We start from the raw sequence: 21286 nt of genomic DNA on the forward strand, positions 1-21286 counted from the left end.
TACATCAAAGCATACAGTGAAAAATGTCATTTGCATCAACAACCAACACGGTCCGAGAATGTTCTGGGGGCACCTCACAAGTGTCACCATGCTTCCAGCACCAACATAGCATGCTTACAACTAACTATCCCTAACTCATATGTCTTTGCAATGTGGAAAGAAACCTAAGTGGTCATGGAGAGAACATACAAACTCCTTATTGTCAGCATGGGGACTGAACACTGATCTTTCGATCACTGGTGCTGGTAATCTGTATGGAAAGGAGTTTACAACACCTTTCCCATGCAGGTGCTGTTTTGTGTGAGCATGTTCTAATATTTCTCTGCCTTAGCTAACAAAACTGGCAATGGAGCTTTTAAAATCAGTCTTCCCACCAAATGTGTCATTTTATTAGATCAGATTAATTTGAGACTTCTCTCTTCATTGGCTTGGATACTTGGATTTGGTGGTTGCATTATGGCTATAGAACAGACCTCAGTCCTCCAGTTGGACATCAACCACCCGCTAGCTGCAGCAATTGATGGATTGAGCTTAGTGATGATGATCACCACCCTACAAAGCAACCTGCAAATTTCACATCCTCAAGCACATTGGAAGCTTTGAGCCCCTTTGAAACTTCTTTATGGCTGAAATCCAGAACTTCCAGAAGACATGCTAAACCAAAGTTATTTGTCCTTCAACCCTTGGTTTGAACTGGGAAAGAGAGGAAGCATATTGGTTAAAATTGGCCAAATTGTTATAAGTGGTATGTACCTTGATGTAGAAGCCAGGTTTCTCATCTAACAATGGAAATTTTGTGCCATTGATCCAGAGAATTGAAATTGAATTCAGCTTTATTTTCTTGAGATACCAAATTCTAGTACAAAAAAAAGTTTTGTCTCATAAATGGTAAATGTGAAACTACTGGATTATCACCAGATTCCACAAGAAGATTATCTTCTTAGTCTGCCCATAACATGATTCCAGATCCACTAATGTGTTGGTGATTTTTTTTTTAACTGTTTCCTAACTTCGGGGTAGCTAGGGGTGGCCATTTAATTCTAATGTTTCCAGCAACGTAAACACCCCATCAACGCATGGTTAGCTAATAAAGTAAAAGTGGGAGGAATAGGGACAAAACTTGCCATTATACATACATATGTGTAAAACATCTAGTGTGTGAAGGGGAATTTGTTTAATTGTTTATGTTTCTGCTATTAATGGTCATTATGAGCGATGTTTGAGGCTTACAGTTTGCAAGTTGATGTGTGTTAACACACACAACATGCTGGAGAAGCTCCGTTGGTCAGGCAGCATCTGTGGAAAGGAGTAAGCAGTTGACGTGCTGAAACTGGAAAAGAAGGGGCAGAAGCTAGAATAAGATGGAGGGAGCAGAAGGAGTACAAGCTGGCCAGTGATGGGTGAGACCAGGTGAGGGGGAATGTAGGTGATTGCAGGAAGGAGGGTTAAGTAAGAAGATGGGAGGTGATAGGTGAGAAAGTTAAGGGGCTGAAGAAGGGGGAATCTGATGGGAGAGGAGAGTGGACCAATGGGGAGAAAGGGAAGGAGGAGGGGCACCATTTCAAAAGTGCTTCTGAATCCAGGGATTGAAAAACTGCATCTAAAAAAAAGCATTTGTTTGTTATCTAGGCTCACATACTTAATATAATCCAAGATGAATGTCCACTGAGCTATTTATTGCTTAAGAATATTTTCTTTTGTTTTTAGCACCCCAAGTTGTTCCAGAGCAAATATCCCCCAATTCAGTGCAACAAGGGACCACAGTGAAAAATGGTAAGGTGATGCATTCAAAAGATGAATCTCTTAATAACTGGAAAGAAACATTTGATTCTTCAAGTAGTACACTCCTTTACAACTGATCACTCGTATAATGATGCATATGAGTTTGGACTGTGTTAACATGACAGTTTAACAGTGCTATATCTATTTGCATCAAAAACATTCATGAAAACTTCCCTGATGTCCATCCATTCTGAGCCATTAAGGGTTTATGTTTGATCCCTGGTCTGTAATGAGTTAGCTGCTCTCAGCTACAGCATCAGAGGGATGCTAAAGCTGGTATGGAAACAAAAGATTGCTTGGGATCTTTGGTGGTATGTTCAACAAGCAACTCACTTGGTGAATTGTAAGGGTAACACAGATGCCATTTAAGTTGGCTTTGAACTCCTGTACCATGGTGGCACATACAAAATGCTGGAGGAACTCAGTAGGTCAGGCAGTTTCTTCCCCCTTCCGTTCCAGTCCTGATGGGGGGTCTTAGCCCAAAACATCGACTCTGTATTCCTTTCCGTAGATACTGCCTGACCTGCTGACTGTGTGTTACTTTGGATTTCTAGCATATGCAGAATGTCCTATGTTCCTGCACCATGATTTAGCTTCCATGGTCAGCCATGTCATTGAAAAGTGGGTAAGGCTCAATGAGTTTTATAGCCTATTCCTTGTGAGCTTTTGTGTTTCTTGTTCGTCCTCCCCATTTTGTCAGGATCTTTCTTTATAAAAAGTGGATTAATGCTTAACAGCTGTAAAGGATTTTTCAAACAAGCATTTTGCTGTCAAAATAACATGATCCATTAAGCAGATTTTGTTTTGTGTGCGCAGGAGAAGACTTGAATGTTGCAAATGAAGTGGCTCAGAGGTAGGTGTATGTATACAATTATTAATATAATGAAATTTAGAGTTAGAGATTTAAATATTGATTCACAACCTTTGATTAAAGGTTATGGATAGAAAAGCATATGGTGCAATGGCCTTCATCATTCGTGGGATCGAGTTTGGGAGCTGAGAGGTAATGTTGCAGCTATATAGGACCTTGGTCAGACCCCACTTAAAGTACTGTGCTCAGTTCTGGTTGTCTCACTATAATGTGGAAACCATAGAAAGGATGCAGAGGAGATTTTCAAGGATGTTGCCTGGATTGGGGAGCATGCCTTATGAGAATAGGTTGGGTGAACTTGGCCTTTTTTCCTTGGAGCAATGGAGGATGAGAGGTGACCTGATAGAGGTGTATAAGATGATGAGAGGTATTGATCGTTTGGATAGTCAGAGGCTTTTTCCCAGGGCTGAAATGGCTGGCACGAGAGGGCACAGTTTTAAGGTGCTTAAGGTTTTTTACGCAGAGAGTGGTGAGTGCGTGGAATGGGCTGGCGGCGACGGTGATGGAGGCAGATACAATGGGGTCTTTTAAGAGACTTCTGGACAGGTATATGGAGCTCAGAAAAATAGAGGGCTATGGGTAATTTCTCAGGTAAGGGCCTGTATTGTGCTGTAGGTTTTCTATGTTTCTATGTTTTTAGTTGAACTGTAGAAAATTTCCAGTGCAGAAGGCTATGATTCTAAAATTTCCACGTATATTAGGCATGAATACATTCCTGTCATAGAACACTACAGCACAGAAGCAGGCCCTTCAGCCCATTTAGTCCATGCCAAACTATTTATCTGCTTAGACCTATTGACCTGCACCCAGACCATAGCCCTCCCTACCCCTCCCATCCATGTACATATCCAAATTTCTCCCAAATATTGAAATCAAACCTGCGTCCACCACTTACATTGACAGCTCATTCCACGTTGTAACCACCCTCTGAGTGAAGACATTCCCCCTCATTTTCCCCTTTAACCTGTGACCTCTTATTCTGGTGTCACCCAACCTCTGTGGAAAATGCTTGTGTGCATTTACCTTATCTATACCCCTCCATAATTTTGTATAGCTCTATCAAATCTCCTCTCAATCTTCGACTTTGTAGGGAATAAAGTCTTAATTTTATTCCTAGTTCTGGTGGTAATTCAAGTGTCATTGAGCCAGATATGTGAAAGAATTGAGAGTTACAGGTTGAAAACAAGCTACTTTAACTTGCTGTTTCAGCTTAATTTAATATTTTTGGAATGAAAGACCCTTAACTTTAGACAAGCTCATGGGGTTTAAAACTGAAGCAACATCAAGCTGCAAATCCAATCTACCCATCTTTGAATTCTCATTTCTGAACTTTTTTCCCATTTAAAGGATTCTAAATTTAAAATAAGACAATTGAACCAAGAATCAATTATGTAATTACTCTGCACTCCAATCAATTTTAATATTTTGTTTTGTTGTTTGAAGTTGGGTGACACTGTAGCGTAGTGGTTAACAACGCTTTATGGTACAGGTGAACCCCGGTTCAATTTCCACCAGTGCATGTAATGAGTTTGTGTTCTTGCCATGACTGCGTGGGTTTCCTCAGGGTGCTCCGGTTTCTTCCCACAATCCAAAGACATTCTGGTTGGTAGCTTAATTGGTCTTTGTAAATTGTCCTGTGATTAGGCTAGGATTAAATCGGAGCATTGCTGGGCGGCATGGCTCATTGGGTAAGAAAGGCCTATTCTGTGCTGTATCACAATAAATAAATAAATAAACATTTACAAAGTAGCAGCAGGCTGGTCATTACCACCCGTAGCTCCATAGATTTTTAAAAAATCTTCTGTACAAAGCAATTGTTCAACTTCTCAGCCCACTACTGGTGACCTAGTAGAGATTTGGAGCCTTTCTAAAATGCAGGCTCTAATGCTACATTGAACAGCTCTGAATTCTTACATTTAATGTTATTTTTAGGTATAATAGTTTAAAGTTGCTTTTTTGTGACTTTTCCGGGAGAAAAAGCAATGTAAGTTTTTGGCAAAACAGGGGTTTTGTAAGTGTAGTGATCTGTAGGTAATGCAAACACCAGTTCCATCTTACAATGAGGCATCCTCTGCCTGACTCAAAGTTCTTTTCATTTATATCAACTTTTTTGGTCAGTTTTGGACACCCCTGCATCTCAAGTCATTGTCACCAATTGGATGGTTAATTCAGATTTCTTCACCATCACGTTGAGAGAATGGGGAGATTCCCATGGGCCACTGAGCAGAGATTGATATATTGTCTTGTGCTGAACTATTTGACCTCAGTTTAAGCGATTCTTTTACCATGGAGTGTTATGGTCAAGAGGCACAATTGTCTGCTGTTGATTGAAATGCAAATTCTGACTATTCAGTGGCAAAGTCTATTTACGGCCATTGATCTAAAAGTCACCCAACCATTTATTACCAATAGTTGAGGTCTTGTTTACGTGAAAATCAGAGCTCATTGCTTTTAAGACAAGGGTGGGAAAGGTTAGGTTCTAGAAGATGGTTGGCTGCCACTGACTAGTGGTGTTCCACAGGGATCTGCATTGGGACTGATTCTTTTTACATTATATGTCAGTGATTCAGATGATGGAATTGATGGCTTTTGTTGCAAAGCTTACGGACAATAGGAAGATAGATGGAGGGGTAGGTAGTTTTGAAGAAGTAGCAAGGCTACAGAAGGACGTAGACAGATTAGACAAATGGAATACAGTATCAGGAAGTATATGGTCATGCACTTTGGTAGTAGACTATTTTCTAAATGGAGAGAAAGTTCAAAAAACTGAGGTGCAAATTGCTTGTGCAGGATTCCCTGAAGGTTAATTGGCAGGTTGAGTTGGTGATAAAGAAGGCAAATGCAAAGTTAGCATTCATTTTGAGAGGACTAGAATATAAAAGCAAGGATATAACGTTGAGGCTTTATAATGCACTGATGAGGCCTCACTTTGAGTATTATGAGCAGTTTTGGGCCCCTGAGAAATGATGTGCTGAAATTGGAAAAGGTTCAAAGGAGGTTCACGAAAATGATTCCAGGATTGAACAATGTCATATGAAGAGTGTTTGATGGCTCTGGGTATGTATTCACTAGGATTCGGAAGAACATGGGGTGACCTCATTAAAACCTATTGAATGGTGAAACGCCTTAATAGAGTGGATGTGGAGAGGGTTTTTCTTATGGTGGGAGAGTCCAAGATCAGAGGACATAGCTTCAGAATAGAAGGACATTCTTAAGGCAGAGGTTGATAGATTCTTGATTTGTCAGGGCATGAGGGGATACAGATTGGGGCTGAGAGGGAAAATGGGCCAAATGGCTGAATTCTGCTCGTATGTCTTATGGTTCTCCACTGTTATGACTGAAACAAAAATTGCACCTATAAATTACTCCTTTGCTTTTTGTGCAAATTTACAGTTTTAAGCATTTTCTCATTTCTCTCTTCTTCCGCGATAGTGAAGCAAAAAATACTCTAGAGAAATCGAAAAGTCCTACCAGAAAAAACTCAAAAAGTGAAAAGGAGAGCGAGGAGGCTTCATCTCTTCAGGAATCTTCTGAAAATGGGCAACGGAAGAGGGCTTCACGACCAGGCTCTACAACGGGGGGCGTAAAAGGTAAACCTCCTGTTGCTATTTATTTATTTGTTTTATATTTATTTAAAGATACAGCATAATAACAGGCCCTTCCAGCCTGACGAGTCCACACCCACCCAATTACACCCATGTGACCAATTAACCAAGTAAACCTCACATGGCTTTGGAACATGGGAGGAAACTAGAGCACCCTGAAGAAACTCATACAATCATGGGGAGAACGAACAAACTCCTTACAGACGGAATTGAACCCAGGTCGCTGGTGCTGTAATAGTTTGCATTCACTGCTACGCTAACAGATTAACCTAAATAATCCCAGCTTTTAATATTCCAAGGTTCTTGCTACAGTGGTAAAGTAATAGAAACCCACTGCTAACCACCATGCCAATCTATACTAATCCCACTAACTGCATCAGTTCCATATCCTTCTGCCTTGCTCACTTGAGTACCTGTTCAGATGTCTTTTGAATATTACTTTTCCCATCACTGACTTGTCATCTGGAATGACCTACTTTGTATGAAAAATTTACCCCTCAGATTCCCTTTAGACCTCCTCCTGCTCACCATGAACCCATGCTCTTTAGCTTTAGGTAGTCCTACCATGGGAAACAGACCCTGGTCTCCACAGACTATTGGTGCCTCCCAGAATTTCATATATAGGTTTCCCCCGCCATCTGAAGGTAGAGCATTCCTATGAAACCGTTCGTAAGCTGGAATGTCGTAAAGCGAGGAAGCAATTACTATTTATTTATATGGGAAAAATTTGTGAGCGTTCGCAGACCCAAAAAATAACCTACTAAATCATGCCAAGTAACACATAAAACCTAAAATAACAGTAATATATAGTAAAAGCAGGAATGATATGATAAATACACAGCCTATATAAAGTAGAAAAACTTTTCTACAATCATTGCCGCACTGTTCTCCGTAGCGAAAATCTCACGCAAGTGCTCTCGGCAGAAACACGGCGCAAGCGCTCTCAGCAGAAACACTCTCTCCAGTAACCTTTAAGCGATGAACCTGCCAAATCATACCAAATAACGCATAAAAATACACAGCCTATATAAAGTAGAAATAATGTATGTACAGTGTAGTATCACTTACTGGAATCAGGAAGACAGCACCGAGCACGCTGATGACGGTGTGTTAGGCTGAGTCGTTGGAGGTTGGGGTGGTGCAGTGGTCCCCAACCTCCAGGCTGCCGACCGATACCGATCCGCGAAGCATACGGGGATGCAGCGGTGGCCGGGATGCACCCAGCACATCTTTAAGAAAAAAGCCGAAATAAACAAGCTAATTAATTAGGTGCCGCCTGGCATGTAAATGTTGGCCCAGATCAGAAGCGACGCAATCGGCAATCGCCTCTGATCTGGGCCGACATTTAGGAGGGAGGAGAAGATGGCAAGATGCAGCGCGCGCAGCCGTTCCAAATGATATCGATATGTGTTAACAAGGGGGCCGTGCACAATCCTGATTTGATGGAGACAGCCATGAGAAGCACAGATCGAACACCTGGAGAAACTTCTGAAATGCCCGCTTTGCTGCCACTGCTAGTGTATGATTGAGAATCTCCGGAGGGGAAGGCCCAAATCCTCGGCTTTACCTGTTGCCAGTTGCCGGGGCCGGGGTCGAAGCGCTCGGCAGAGATGGTGTTGCGTGTCGGAGAGTTGGTCAGAGGCTCGGAGATTTCGGACGGACTCAGAGTCGGACTGTGGTCAGGTGCTTCCAGGATGCTGCATTGGCAAGTTTGTGGCGCTGGAGGTTCACAGTCTGCGTGAGATGATGGGACTTTCGAGAGACTTTGAGACTTTTACCGTGCCCATGGTCTGTTCTTATCAAATTACGGTATTGCTTTGCACTGTTGTGACTATATGTTATAATTATGTGGTTTTTGTCAGTTTTTAAGTCGGTTTGTCGTGTTTCTGTGAAATCATTCTGGAAAAACATTGCATTATTTCTTAATGCATGCATTACTAAATGACAATAAAAGAGGACTGTGTGTCCTCATAATCTAAATCTCACGCAGTTGCTTCACATTCAGTTCCTGGACGACTTCACTTTCAGTCCGTTCGCTACTGCATTCGGTTTCGATTGTTATCCTTTCCTCTTCCAATTGCATCAGCTCTTCATCTATCCGTTCTTGGTCATGGGATGGCAAAACCTCTTCAACATCATCTTCATCAACTTCCACAAGCCAAACTCACTTTGTCCTTACTTCGTTCACCACAACCGAAATGCTTATTTATGTCTAGATTTATGCTAAGTGTAACACCTTTACGAGCTCTTTTAGGCTTTTCCGATACCGTAGAACTCATCTTGCAAACGGCTGCTCACAGGCACATGTTTAAGCAATACTGGCTGGAACGCAGTTCCGGGGGAGGAGCTTGTCTGCTCGGGGCGTGCGATGCCTTTTCTTCGTAACAGTGAAAACACCTTTTAGCGAAAACGGGTAACTAATGTAGGTTTTTCGTAACAGCGAGGTTCGTAAACCCAATGTTCAAAAAGCGGGAGACACCTGTACCTCTATCACATTACCTCTCCACCTCCTTCGCTACAGGGAAAGAAATAAACACCCAGCTTATCCAATTTCCCTCAAATTTGTAATGACTATGCAGTTTTTCGCTCAGTGATGACAATGTGCACACTGAACAATTTCTTCAATAAAAACAGTATAAATAAGCCAATTCTAAAATCTGCAGACAAGTCATCACAAACTCCACGTTATCAACACTGTCCACATCGGAAGCCAGAAAAGGAAATGTGATTGTGTACGATCGTGAAATACACTTAACATGCCAATGAGGTAGATGGTGAGGACCTTTTGTGCACAGTTTAAATTCCTTTTGTACACTTGTAGCAAAAGATGTGTGTGCTCACACACGCACACACCTTAGAGGGAACACTGAGCCTATCCATTCTCTCCTTACAACTCAAGCTCTTCAAGCCAGGCAACATCCATGTGAATCTTGTCGGCTCCATCTTTCCTATAGCATGGCAACCAGAATTGCGCACAGCACTCCACGCAGTTAATAACTAACACGTTGTACAATTGTAACATGACTTCCAAGCTCAGTATCTCAGCTGATGATGTCAAACATGCCATATGTTGCCTTCACCCATCTGTTCACCTGTTTGTTATGTTCAGTAACTATGCACTTGTATCTCAAGGTCTCTCTTCAATGACACTCCCTGAGGCCCAGCTATTCACGGTGTATGTCAGAATCAGGTTGATTATCACTGACATGTGTTTTGAAATTTATTGTTTCGTATTATAATTTATAACATTTTATATTTTGCGGCAGTACAGTGAAATACAATGTTATAAATTATTGAAAATGCTTAAATAAAATGAGTGTAAGAGAGAGTTAGGAAAAAATGAGGTAGTATTCATGGGTTCATTGTTGGTTCAACAATCTGATGGCAGAGGGGAGGAAGTGCCTGTCTTCAGACTCCGTTCTGATGGTAGTAATGAGAAGGGGGCATTCTCTGGGTGCTTTGGCTTAACTTTCTCAATGCATCATTGCATATTTGTGTGAGTTGTATCATACCTGCCATTTCTGTGCCCACTTCCCTTGCTGTTCTCTCATTGTCCACTGTACCAATAATTTTGGTGTAATCTGTAGACTTGCTAATCTTGCCACTTGCATTCTCATCCAAAACATTAATACATATTACTCGCATTGCCTAGGGTGAATAGCCATCGACCCTGCCAAACAGTGCAAATGCTTTGGTGTGGATGCGGTGTGAGATGCCCAATGACCAGCCATGACACAAATATGAAACAATATACCAAGTGCGAGTAAAGAATTATACTTTATAGCAAATTTTGGTGATGGGTTAGTAGCAACAACCAAAAGAAAAGGTGCCACATAAGTAACTTACCAGTCTTGTGCACATCATATTTTAATACGTTGGAGCTCACGCCTCCGATTCCATCTACACCGTCCTTCTGAGACTCCGGCCACCATCTGAACCCTCGAGGTCCGGTATCCGCCGCCCTGGAACCACTGTCCGTTCTCCACGTGTCCGTCCTCTTGACACACCTCCCAAAAAAGCCCGCGCTCCTCAACTCAGCACACATATACAATATATCATAACATGACTTCCATTGGCTAGCAAAATGAATACAATTTCCATTATCACATAGTATAATCCAAACATTGCTGTTACAGAGAACCCCTTGCTCAGCAGTTAACAGTACAAGAAGCCATTTTAATATAACACATCAGAGAAACCATTTTGGTAATAAGCGATTAACAGTTAACAGACCATCTAGTATTACTGAAAACCCTACATAGACAACTACCCAAAAAAACTGATTAAATTAATGGGACATAATTTCCCATGCACAAAACCATGTTGACTTGCTTTAATAGTCCAAAGTCTTTCCAGATGCAAATAAATCCTGTGTCAGAATCTCTTCCAATAACTTTCCCATGAGTGATGCAAGGTTCAAGCATGTGGTTCCCTGCCTTGCAACACACACAAAATTTGCTGGTGAACGCAGCAGGCCAGGCAACATCTCTAGGAAGAGGTACAGTCGACGTTTCGGGCCAAAACTCTTCGTCAGGACGTCCTCAAAGGCACAACATGATCTATGTTCCAGCCATTCTGTACCTTGCCTGTGGCTAAAGATAAAAAAACCTGTGCCAAGGCCCCAGCAAATCTCTTTCCTTCCTTCCCATAATACTCTAGGATATACTTGACCTGGCCGAAGCAATATATTGACCATTGTTTCAAGACCTCCATTACTACCTCCTTCATAAAGGGGCAGCACAGTAGCATAATGGTTAGTACAACGCTGTTATGGCTCAGGGTGTCAGAGTTCGGTGTTCAATTCTGACACTGTGTGTAGGAAGTTTGCACGTCCTTTCCATGAGCACATAGGTTTCCTCTGGGTGCTCCGGTTTCCTCCCACAGTTCAAAGACATAGTGGTTCGTGGGTTACACACACACACGAAATGCTGCAGGAACTCAGCAGGCCAGGCAGCATCTATGGAAAACAGTACAGTTGACGTTTTGGGTCGAGACCCTTCAGCAGGACTGAAGAAAAAAAAGAGTAGATTTAAAAGGTGGGGAGGAGGGGAGGAAGAAACACAGAGTGATGGGTGAAACTGGGAGGGGGAGGGTTGAAGTAAACAGCTGGGAAGTTGATTAGTGAAAGAGATACAGGGCTGGAGGAGGGAAACTAATAGGAGAGGACAGACCCATGGAAAAAAGAAGAAAGGGGAGGAGCACCAGAGGGAGGCAATGGGCAGGCAAGGAGATAATGTGAGAGAGAAAGGGGGATGTGGAATGGAGGTGTGGCCATTACTGGAAGTTAGAGAAGTCAATGTTCATGCCATCAGGTTGGAGGCTACTCATACTGAATATAAGGTGTTGTTCCTCCAACCTGAGTGTGGCCTCACGGCAGTAGAGGAGGCCATGGATGGACTTGTCGGAATGGGAAGTTGAATTAAAATGGGTGGCCACTGGGAGATCCAGCTTTATCCTGCGGACGGAGTGTAGGTGCTTGGGGAAGTGGCCTCTCAATCTAAGTCGGGTCTCACCGATATATAAGAGGACACATTGGGAGCACCGGATACGGTAGGTGGCCCCAACAGACTCACAGGTGAAGTGTCACCTCACCTGGAAGGACTGTTTGGGGCCCTGAGTGGTAGTGAGGGAGGAGTTGTAGGGGCAGGTACAGAACTTGTTCTGCTTGCTAGGATAAGACCAGGAGGGAGGGACAAATTGACAAGGGAGTCACCTAGGGAGCGATCCCTGCAGAAATCAGAAAGTGGTGGGGCGGGGGGGGAGAGGAGGGAAAAATGTGCTTGGTGGTGGCTTCCCGTTGGAGATGGTGGAAGTTCTGGAGAATTATGAGCTGAACGCGGAGGCTAGTGGGGTGGTAGATGAGGACAAGAGAAACCCTTTCCCTCATAGGGTGGCAAGAGGTTGTGGTGAGGGCAGACGTATATGAAATGGAAGAGATGCGGTTGGTGGAGGAAGGGAGGCCCCTTTCTTTGAAGGAGGAGGACATCATCGTCATTCTGGAATGAAAAGCCTCATCCTGAGAGCAGATGCTCTCACCACTAAGCACATCTTTCCCTCCACACCCCCTAATGCATTCTGCAGGATTCACTCCCTACGTGACTCCCTTGTCCATTCATCCCTCCCCACTGATCTCCCTCCTGGCACCTATCCTTGTGTAACTTTCGGTTCGGCTAGCGGCTTAATCTAGGGGAAGACAGCCCGGCCAAAATCTTGTTTGGGTGGATGCTGCGTGATGTGTCCCCGTTACAAATCAGTACCACGAAATAACAAACCAGTACACAATGTGATTAAACAATTGAGCTTTATAATTCTTAATTTGACTATATGGTTAGTAAAGAATCCAAAAAAAAAGGAAAGGACCCATTCTCATGAAAGAGTCTAATGTGCAATCTTGGAGCTCACTGATAGGGCCGTTCGTCCACCATCGACCTCCTCCGATCGTCGCTGACCTTCGGTCCCTTGCTCCAAGTCCACTCCGTCCAGCAGTCTACCAACTCTCTCCATTCACGTCTTTTCCCCTGATCTCTCCCCGGCAAAAGACCACGAAATCCCTGCTCCCAGACCCACAAGAACGAACAACCTCCCTCTCATTGGAGAGCCCCACATTCCAAAGCCCATTATCTCTAGTCATAACCCAAACACTGCTGCTACAGAGAAACCATTACATTAGCAGTGAAATCTTACAGCGCATTGCACTCTCCCCTCACCAAGTTTAGTCATGTCCTCATGACGTTGAGATAATTCGCCAACCCTTTCTGCAAAGCACCAAGTCCAATACAAGTGCATAAGGCAGTGACATAGCTCCCCAAAATGGTCACACTCTGTTCTCCTGGTGCTATGTAGGCCAGTCTATCCGGTGGTCTCCTAATTCTCTGAGACCTCTGCAACCCCTCACCTAACTCTTCAGGTTCAGACACTACTGGGTATATTTACGGTCTATTTGGCGAGGCCTCCCCGACCTATCACTCGTGCCCACCTGCAACTCGGACCCACGGTCCTGTGCCCAAGCCCCACTTCATCCCTTGCAGGGACCCACTGCAACCCAGGCTGTCCACAGGTAGCCCCCCCCACCCACTTCACCTGACTCAGCAGGAAAAGTGCTGGAACTCTCTTCCTTAATCAATGGTGAGTTAGCAAAAGGCAGCATATACCACACATCCAGGTCCTCATCCTCCAAATCAGTATCCTTTGCAGGGGTGAGGGCCGGCCTAACTTCTCCTGCTGTGGACTCTGCAGACGCCCCGTGTTTCAGCAGAGTCCTCTTACTAGGTGTAGTCTCTGAGTCTGGCTCTGGGTCTACTTGCACCTCTTGTCCCAGGGGCAGCAGGTGGTTCCGATGGAGATCCTTGACAGGCCCATTCCCATCCTCTGGTTTCACCCAGAAAGCTGGTAGGTTTGGCATTTGACTCTCCACATAGGGTTTGGCTGCCCAGTGGTCTGCCAACTTGTGTTTCCTAGGTAGCCCCAAATTCTTTGTGAGGATCCGGTGTCCCGGCGGGAGTTGGGAGAACCTCACCCTTTGATCATATCTCCTCTTATTTCTTTGATTCTTCTTGGCAGCCGCGACCCCAGCTGATTCATAAGCCCCTTTCAGCTCTTTTCTCATATCTGACACATACTTCAGACAAGTCTTCGGTGGTAAATCGCCCTCATCAGTCCTAAAGCAAAGGTCAATGGGCAACCTCGCCTCGTGCCCAAACATCAGATAGTATGGTGAGTGCCCAGTAGCTTCATTTTGGGTACAGTTGTAACTGTGGACCAGATGTCCAATATGTTGACTCCACCTGCTCTTCTTGCTGACCTCCAAGGTCCTGAGCATGTCTAGCAAGGTCCGATTAAACCTTTCGGGCTGGGGATCACCCTGTGGTCGTAGGGCGTGGTCCTCAACTTCTGGACTCCAAGCATGCCCAGTAATTCATGGATGAGTCTGCTCTTGAAATCCCGTCCATGATCACCATGGATCCACCTGGGAAGGCCATAATAAATGAAATACTTCTCCCATAACACTTTGGCCACCGTGGATGCTCTCTGGTCCTTGGTAGGAAAATCCTGTGCTTATCTGGTGTAGTGGTCCTTGATGACTAAGACATTCGCCACGTTGCTGGCATCGTGTTCTATGGACAGGAAATCCATGCACACCAGGTCCAGGGGCCCTGTACTCTGCAAGTGGAACAAGGGAGCTGCCCGCGTAGGCAGCGTCTTCCGCTATATGCATCGAGTGCACGACTTGCAGTATTCTCCAACCTCCAACTTCATTCGGGGTCAGTAAAACCGGTCTCTGAGCAATCCATAGGTCCTTTCCACCCCCAAATGTCCAGAATCATCATGAAGTGACTTCAGCGAGATCCTCTGATACTTCTTGGGCAGAAACGGCTGGCAACTTCGAGGTTGGTCTGGGGTGATGTGACCCGGTATAGGATCTGGTTCTGCAACTCCAACTGAGGCCATTCTTTCAGTAATGGAGGCACCACCACATGTTTCGTCTTCTCTGCTGGACCCGTGTCTCCCTTTTTGACCACTGACCAAATGATACAGATGCCTGGGTCATCTCGCTGAGCAACTGCCACTTCCCCAGAACTCAATTCTGGCAGCTGATTTGTCTTCAGAGCCATCAGGTAAAAGTAAACTTGGGGAATGGCGTCATCTGAAGCTCCCAATTGATCCACCACTCGATCCTGCCCCTCTTTTCCCTCTGCCTTTACAGTGATAGCAAACTGACACATGACCTTCACCCCTGGGACAGGAACGCTCATCCCTGTCCAGTCCCTCATGTGCCCTTTGGTACAAAGCATCAACATCAATGTTCCTGCTTCCCGGCCAGTACTTCAGGCTGAAATCATAGGCAAACAACGTCGTCAACCACCGATGGCCTGTGGCATCCAGTTTCACCGAGGTCAGGATATAAGTTAGAGGGTTGTTGTCTGTTCTCACCTCAAACTTGGCCCCGTAGGGGTAGTCACTCAGCTTATCCACCGCAGCCCATTTCAGCACCAGAAACTCCAACTTGTGCATGGGATAGTTTTTCTTGGAGGGCGACAGACTCCGGCTGACAAATGCAACAGGTCTTAACCCGGTGCCCTGATACAGGATGCCCCCTAAGCCCTCTCGGCAGGCATTCGCGTGCAGTACATATGGCAATCGGGGGTCCGCAAGAGCCAGCACTAGCGCCTGGGTCAGCAGCTCCTTCAGCGACTGAAAGGCGTCCTCACATTTTGTGTCCCATCTCGGTCCAAAGGGCTCCAATGTGCTAAGATACCCTCCACCCTCCTGTCCTTTCTCCCCCTCCCTTTCTTCCCCAAGAGAGCGTAACCGCTCAGAAGCTGATTCAACGGGTGACTCAGTTTCGCGTAGCCTTTCACAAACCTCCAGTAGTAACCACAGAACCCAAGGAACGAGAGCACAGTCTGGGGTCTTGGCCAAGTGGTCATTGCCTCTATCGTAGCCGAATCTGTAGCTAGTCCATCCCGTGAGACTATGTGCCCAACATAGCTAATAGACATTTGACAGAATTGGCACTTGTCCAGGGAAAGTTTTAACCCTTCAGCTTTCTGGCAGCCCAGCACCTTCAGCAGCCTTGCTTCATGTTCTTCCAAGGCAGATCCAAACACTGAGGTCATCCAGATACACCAATACCTCAAGCAAGTTCGTATCCCCTCACTGTCTTCTCCACAACCCGCTGGAAGGTTGTAAGGTCTCCCGATATGCCCCGGGGCATCCTTTTGAACTGGGAAAAATCCCAGGGGACAAATAAATGCCGTCTTCCCTTTGTCAGCCTCACTTATGGGGATCTGGCAATATCCACTCCTCAAGTCCAGCACACTAAACCACTTCGCACCACTCAGGCAGGGCAGCACGTCTTCAATCCTCAGGACCGTATACTGGTCAGGGACGGTGTGCCTGCTCAGAGTCCTATAGTCCACGCAGATCCGTACGAAGGTGACCTCCCTCTTCGTAGTGATCCTGACAATCGCTGCCATCCTGCTCACCTGTACAACCGAGGGATTCTGCGATTCGGGCCTCACCAGTACCCCAGCAGGAAATCCCAACTCCCCCTCGTGGTCTTCCACTAAAAGGGCCTCGCTCTCAGGCACTCCAGGAAATTTGGGGGTCCCCATCACTCTCGCTACTTCCCTGGGCTGTACCACCATTGGCTTTGACTGGGTGAACCACAGAGTCCCTTATCTAAATTCGGTATCTGGCCAGTGCAGCCACTCACTTCCTCAAAAGCAGCTCAAAACATCGGGTGCATGGACAATGTTCCCAGAAAGCTCTCACCAGCCTTCTCCTTGCAGACCCCATGAGCCTCCTCACAAGAGGGGTGTTGGTCCCCACCAGAACTGAAACGCCGCCCTTCTCAACAGGGTCCGGACAAACCAGCACTAATGTATCAAGGGCCTCAGATACTACCACATCGACCTCCGAGAACTCCAACTTCACTGACAAATAACCGTCGTACGGATAATCACTAGCACTAAGCCCCCAAATTTTCCGTGCCCTGAATGAGGTCAATGGTAAATGCTTCAGATTCTGGGTGTAGAACAAATGGTACAACAACGTGACCTGCGATCTGGTGTCGAGTATGACTTTAGCATAAATACCCTCTATTCGTAGCAACATGCTGGAACATGATCCCACTAAGCCTTCAGGAATAGGGCCTTTCGCTTTCAGGGGTTCCTTGGTATATTGCTGGGAACGTGTTCCCCCAGAGACACCAGGCCGTTCCCTCACTGGGTGTCCTCTAAGTTTTCCCAATGACTCTCTCTGCTTAGGTACCCGGGGGCTCACTCTCCTTCTGGCGTGACACCTGCTGCCAGCAGCCCTCAGCATTGTCCCTCCCCCTGGGGGATCCGACCCCCCCCATCAGCTCCATCATATGGGGGGGTCACACCCGCTGATAACAGCTGACGTATCTCCGTTCTCAACTCTGCTACAATCTCCTCTACCGCTCCCTGGTGTAGACTATCCGTGGTCACTTCGCCACAGGAAACCACTACTGAGGACTGTACCCTGCTGACGGAGGTCTCCCGCGCCTCCGATGCATTCTCTTCTTCCCATACCTCTCTGATCGGCTCAACAAAAGATCGTCGTGTCTTATGAGACTGTTGAAGACCCCAATCAGGTCATGGGACTGGGCGCCCCTGGCTATCTGGTCCACATCAGTTGCCTGAATGACCCCTCTGTGCTGCAAGCAATTTAGCTGCCAATCTAGCTGAAAAATAAAAGCAGAAAGCTTCTCCCCCTTCTTCTGACGCATGTTCTGAAACTCCACCATGAGCTCCATTAGGCTTTCTGTCGGGCCAAAAGCATTGTCCAGTGCTTGCATGTAATTGACAGCTGTCGCTAAGGGATACCGCAACCTGATGGCTCTCACAACATCAGCAGCCCGCCCACTCAAGCTCTCAACCAATCTCTGTTGCTTTACATCATCAGAGCACTGCCACTCATCTAACCACTGAGAGGTCTGCTCCACCCAAGTCTCATACTCCTCTTCCCCTTTAGGGGTGGGCGTTGTTCCAGAGAATAGGCGGACCCTACCACAGCTGGGGCTTTGAACCTGGGCATTTTTCTGTTTATTCTCCAGAGAGGTAAGGGCGGATGCTAACTCAGAATTCTCACTCTTCACTGGGGGATGTGGACTAACTAGACATTCCAAATTGGATCATTCCTTCCCCTCACTCCTCAGAAACGATAGAACCCTGTCTTTGAAATCTCTGCCCCCAGCTACTGCTATGTCAGTGCTGGTCTGCATTAAAATGAGAGCTGCGCCCGCCATCTTATCAAATCTCCGGCCACAATTGCAACTTTAACAGTACTTAACAGGTGAATTAACAATTCATGCGGAGTGCGAATATCTACCCCACTGGTTCAATGCTCAGGGTAATCACACAGCATCCAATGAAATCAATCCCGGACAAGCCCCCACAATTGTAACTCAGTTCATCTAGCGGTTAATCTAGGGGAAGACAGCCCTCGGCCCAGCCAAACTTAAGAAATCTTCTTTGGGCGGATGCTGTGCGATGTATCCCCTGTTACAAATCAGTAGCATGAAATAACAAACAGTACACAATATGTGATTAAATGATTGAGCTTTATAATTCTTAATTTGACTATATGGTTAGTAAAAGATCAAAAAAAGAAAAAGACCCATTCTCATGAAAGAGTCTAATGTGCAATGTCGGAGCTCACTGATAAGGCCCTTAGTCCACTATCGATCTCCTCCGAGCGTCAATGACCTTCAGACCCTCGCTCCAAGTCCACTCTGTCCGGCAGTCTACCATCTCTCCATTTGCGTCTTCTCTCCTCATCCCGGCAAAAAAAAAGTGAAATTCCTGCTCCCAGACCCACAAGAAAGAACAACATCTCTCTCATTGGATAGCCCCACATTCCAAAACCCCGTTATCTCTAGTTATAACCCAAATACTGCTGCTACATAGCAGTGAAACCTTAAAGTGCGTTACACTTGCAAGTGGAACAAGTGATATATCTGCCCCTACACCACCTCCCTCACTACCATTCAGGGCCCCAAACAGTCCTACCAGATGAGGCGACATTTCACCTGTGAGTCTGTTGGGGTCATCTACTGTATCTGGTGCTCCTGGTGTGGCCTCCTGTATATTGGTGAGACCCAGCGTAGATTGAGAGGCCACTTTGCCGAGTACCTACACTCCGTTCGCCGGAAAAAGTGGGATCTCCCAGTGGCCACCCATTTTAATTCCACTTCCCATTCTGACATGTGCATCCATGGCCGCCTCTACTGTTGTGATGAGGCCACACTCAGGTTGGTGGAACAACACCTTGTAATCAGTTTGGGTAGCCTCCAACCTGATGGCATGAACATCGATTTCTCTAACTTCCAGTATTGCACCCCCCCCCATTCCCCATCCCCTTTTCTCTCTCTAACTTTATCTCGTTGCCTGCCCATCACCTCTCTTTGGTGCTCCTCCCCCTTTTTCTTTTCCTGTGGCCATCTGTCCTCTCCTATCAGATTCCCCCTTTTCCAGCCCTGTATCTCTTTCACCAATCAACTTCCAGCCCTTTATTTCACCCCTCCCCCTCCCAGTTTCACCTATCACGTGTTTCTTCCTTAACTCTGACTCATCTTTTTTTTTCCTCCAGTCCTGCTGAAGGGTCTTGGCCCAAAATGTCGACTGTATTCTTTTTCCATAGATGCTGGCTGGCCTGCTGAATTCCTCCAGGGTTCTGAGTGTGTTGCTTGGATTTCATTTTCTCTTGTTTGTGACTCTTGTTAGTAGGTTAATTGATCACTGTAAATTGCCCTGTGATTAGGCTAGGGTTAAATAGGTCAAAGGCTGTGCAGTGTGGCTCGTTGGACCAAAAGGGTCTGTTCTGCTCTGTATTTATAAATAATGTTGGTATGCTTCAGAACGTCATGGTTCTCTCCTCTGAACTTACTAGTTTACATGTACCTTTCCATGTCAAGTACAAACAAAAGTATTAACTTAAGACCCTGTGTAGTTAGTGGCTGTGCACTCAGACTACTACACTTATCTTTAAGGGGAAGTATTCTCTCCCTTGTTACTCTTTTGCTTTTAATATACTTGTTGAATCTTTTAAGATATTCCTGTAACCCATCTGCCAGGGATATCACGTGGCCCCTTTTGTCCTCCTAACATCCTCCTTGTGTATGCCCCTACACATACTCTGCTTGGCCCCAGTAGGTGACTGTTCTATCTTAAAACTATGCTGATTGGTGGGTTCTGTTTTTCATTGAATTTTCTGATTTGTGGGAAGATTTGTTCTAAATATCTTCCTAAGTGGCCTCTTGCCCATGACCGTTACCTCGTAATTAATTAGAATCAGACCCCAAATGCATGCCTGGTACATCTACTGGGCTCTATTGTCATTGGCGATTAACTGGGCTCTGAAAACTCACACTTGTTCCTCAATTGCACTTTCTTTACTTGTGCACAAGGAGAAAAGCCTGGCCTCTTGTCACCAAATTGTCCTAAAGTTTGAACAAAGAAATGCCTTTTTATACAGAAGCTGACTAGTTGGATACAGATATTGGCCAATTGGAGACCTTGTGGATATTCAAATTGCTTATTAGCATAATCAATCATGAATTGCACTAATATAATACAGGTATCAATAGCCACTAGAATCTACACATTAAAGGCTAATACTAATTCTGAGGTAGTAAAGTAACTGTCCAATAGTAACATGCACAAAGTGCTGGAAGAACTCAACAGGCCATGTAGCATCTATGGAAAAGAGTAAACAGTCAACGTTTCAGCCAAGACCCTTCATCAGGACTGGAAAAAAAGATAGTTCATAGTAAATGTCTTTATTTGCATCTTTATCTCTATATATTAAATGGCTGTGCTCCCCTTCTGTGCATAGGGAAGCAATGCTCTTCAAAGAGCTTTCTTGACTGTGATGGCTGCAAATTATCTGTAAACTGTCCTTGCCTGCACACTGTCTTAACCCTTGCCTTGTCAAGCTAACACACTAAGCTGGGACTGCTTAAAATCACACCCATCCATGGTGAGCTCTGTGCTACCCAGTGAAACCACCCTACTCACATGTTAGCTGCACAAGCTATAAAGGAATATGTGTACCATCAGATTGCACAAACTGAAATCACTTTAGTATCATTAGACCCTGTAATCTTGTCATTTCCATCTCAAGTACCAGTCTTTTCAGAGTTTTGATCTCATCATCATTACATGCCGTGTGGTATGACATGAGTGATCATGGTCTTATGGCTATGATTGTTCTTGGCAAATTTCTACAGAAGTGGTTTTCCATTGCTGCCTTCTGGGCAGTGTTTGCATAACCTGGGCTTGTGATATGCACCACTTGCTCATGGTATCTGCACCTTGCCCAAGGGTGATCTGCAGGCTAGTGGAGGTAAGGAGTGCATTTCACCTCCTTTGGTTGAGACATATCTCCACTCTGTTATAGCTGCCTCAATTAGCCTTAAATAACCTTTCTTCAAGGTTGAGGAGTCTGGCCTTTGGCCATGGTTGCCTTCCCCTTTTGTTGTCAAGGACTCCCTTTCCCATGT

General features: G+C 45.3%; 1 protein-coding gene across 9 annotated transcripts in view; it reads left to right on the plus strand.

Moving 5' to 3' along the window:
- ncoa6 (nuclear receptor coactivator 6) overlaps positions 1-21286 on the plus strand; it is a 72389-nt gene that overhangs the window by 48789 nt on the left and 2314 nt on the right. For 6 of the 9 annotated variants that reach the window (XM_072243297.1, XM_072243235.1, XM_072243226.1 and 3 more), the window contains 4 exons: positions 1708-1773; positions 2599-2635; positions 2717-2785; positions 6086-6243. In XM_072243297.1, coding sequence (XP_072099398.1) covers positions 1708-1773; positions 2599-2635; positions 2717-2785; positions 6086-6243 — 330 coding nt within the window. Of the gene's footprint in view, positions 1-1707; positions 1774-2598; positions 2636-2716; positions 2786-6085; positions 6244-21286 lie in introns of those variants that run through there. The other 3 variants (XM_072243269.1, XM_072243279.1, XM_072243252.1) reach the window with 3 other exon arrangements.

The sequence above is a fragment of the Mobula birostris genome, chromosome 2 (assembly GCF_030028105.1).
Source record: "Mobula birostris isolate sMobBir1 chromosome 2, sMobBir1.hap1, whole genome shotgun sequence".
Classification (NCBI taxonomy): Eukaryota; Metazoa; Chordata; class Chondrichthyes; order Myliobatiformes; family Myliobatidae; genus Mobula; species Mobula birostris.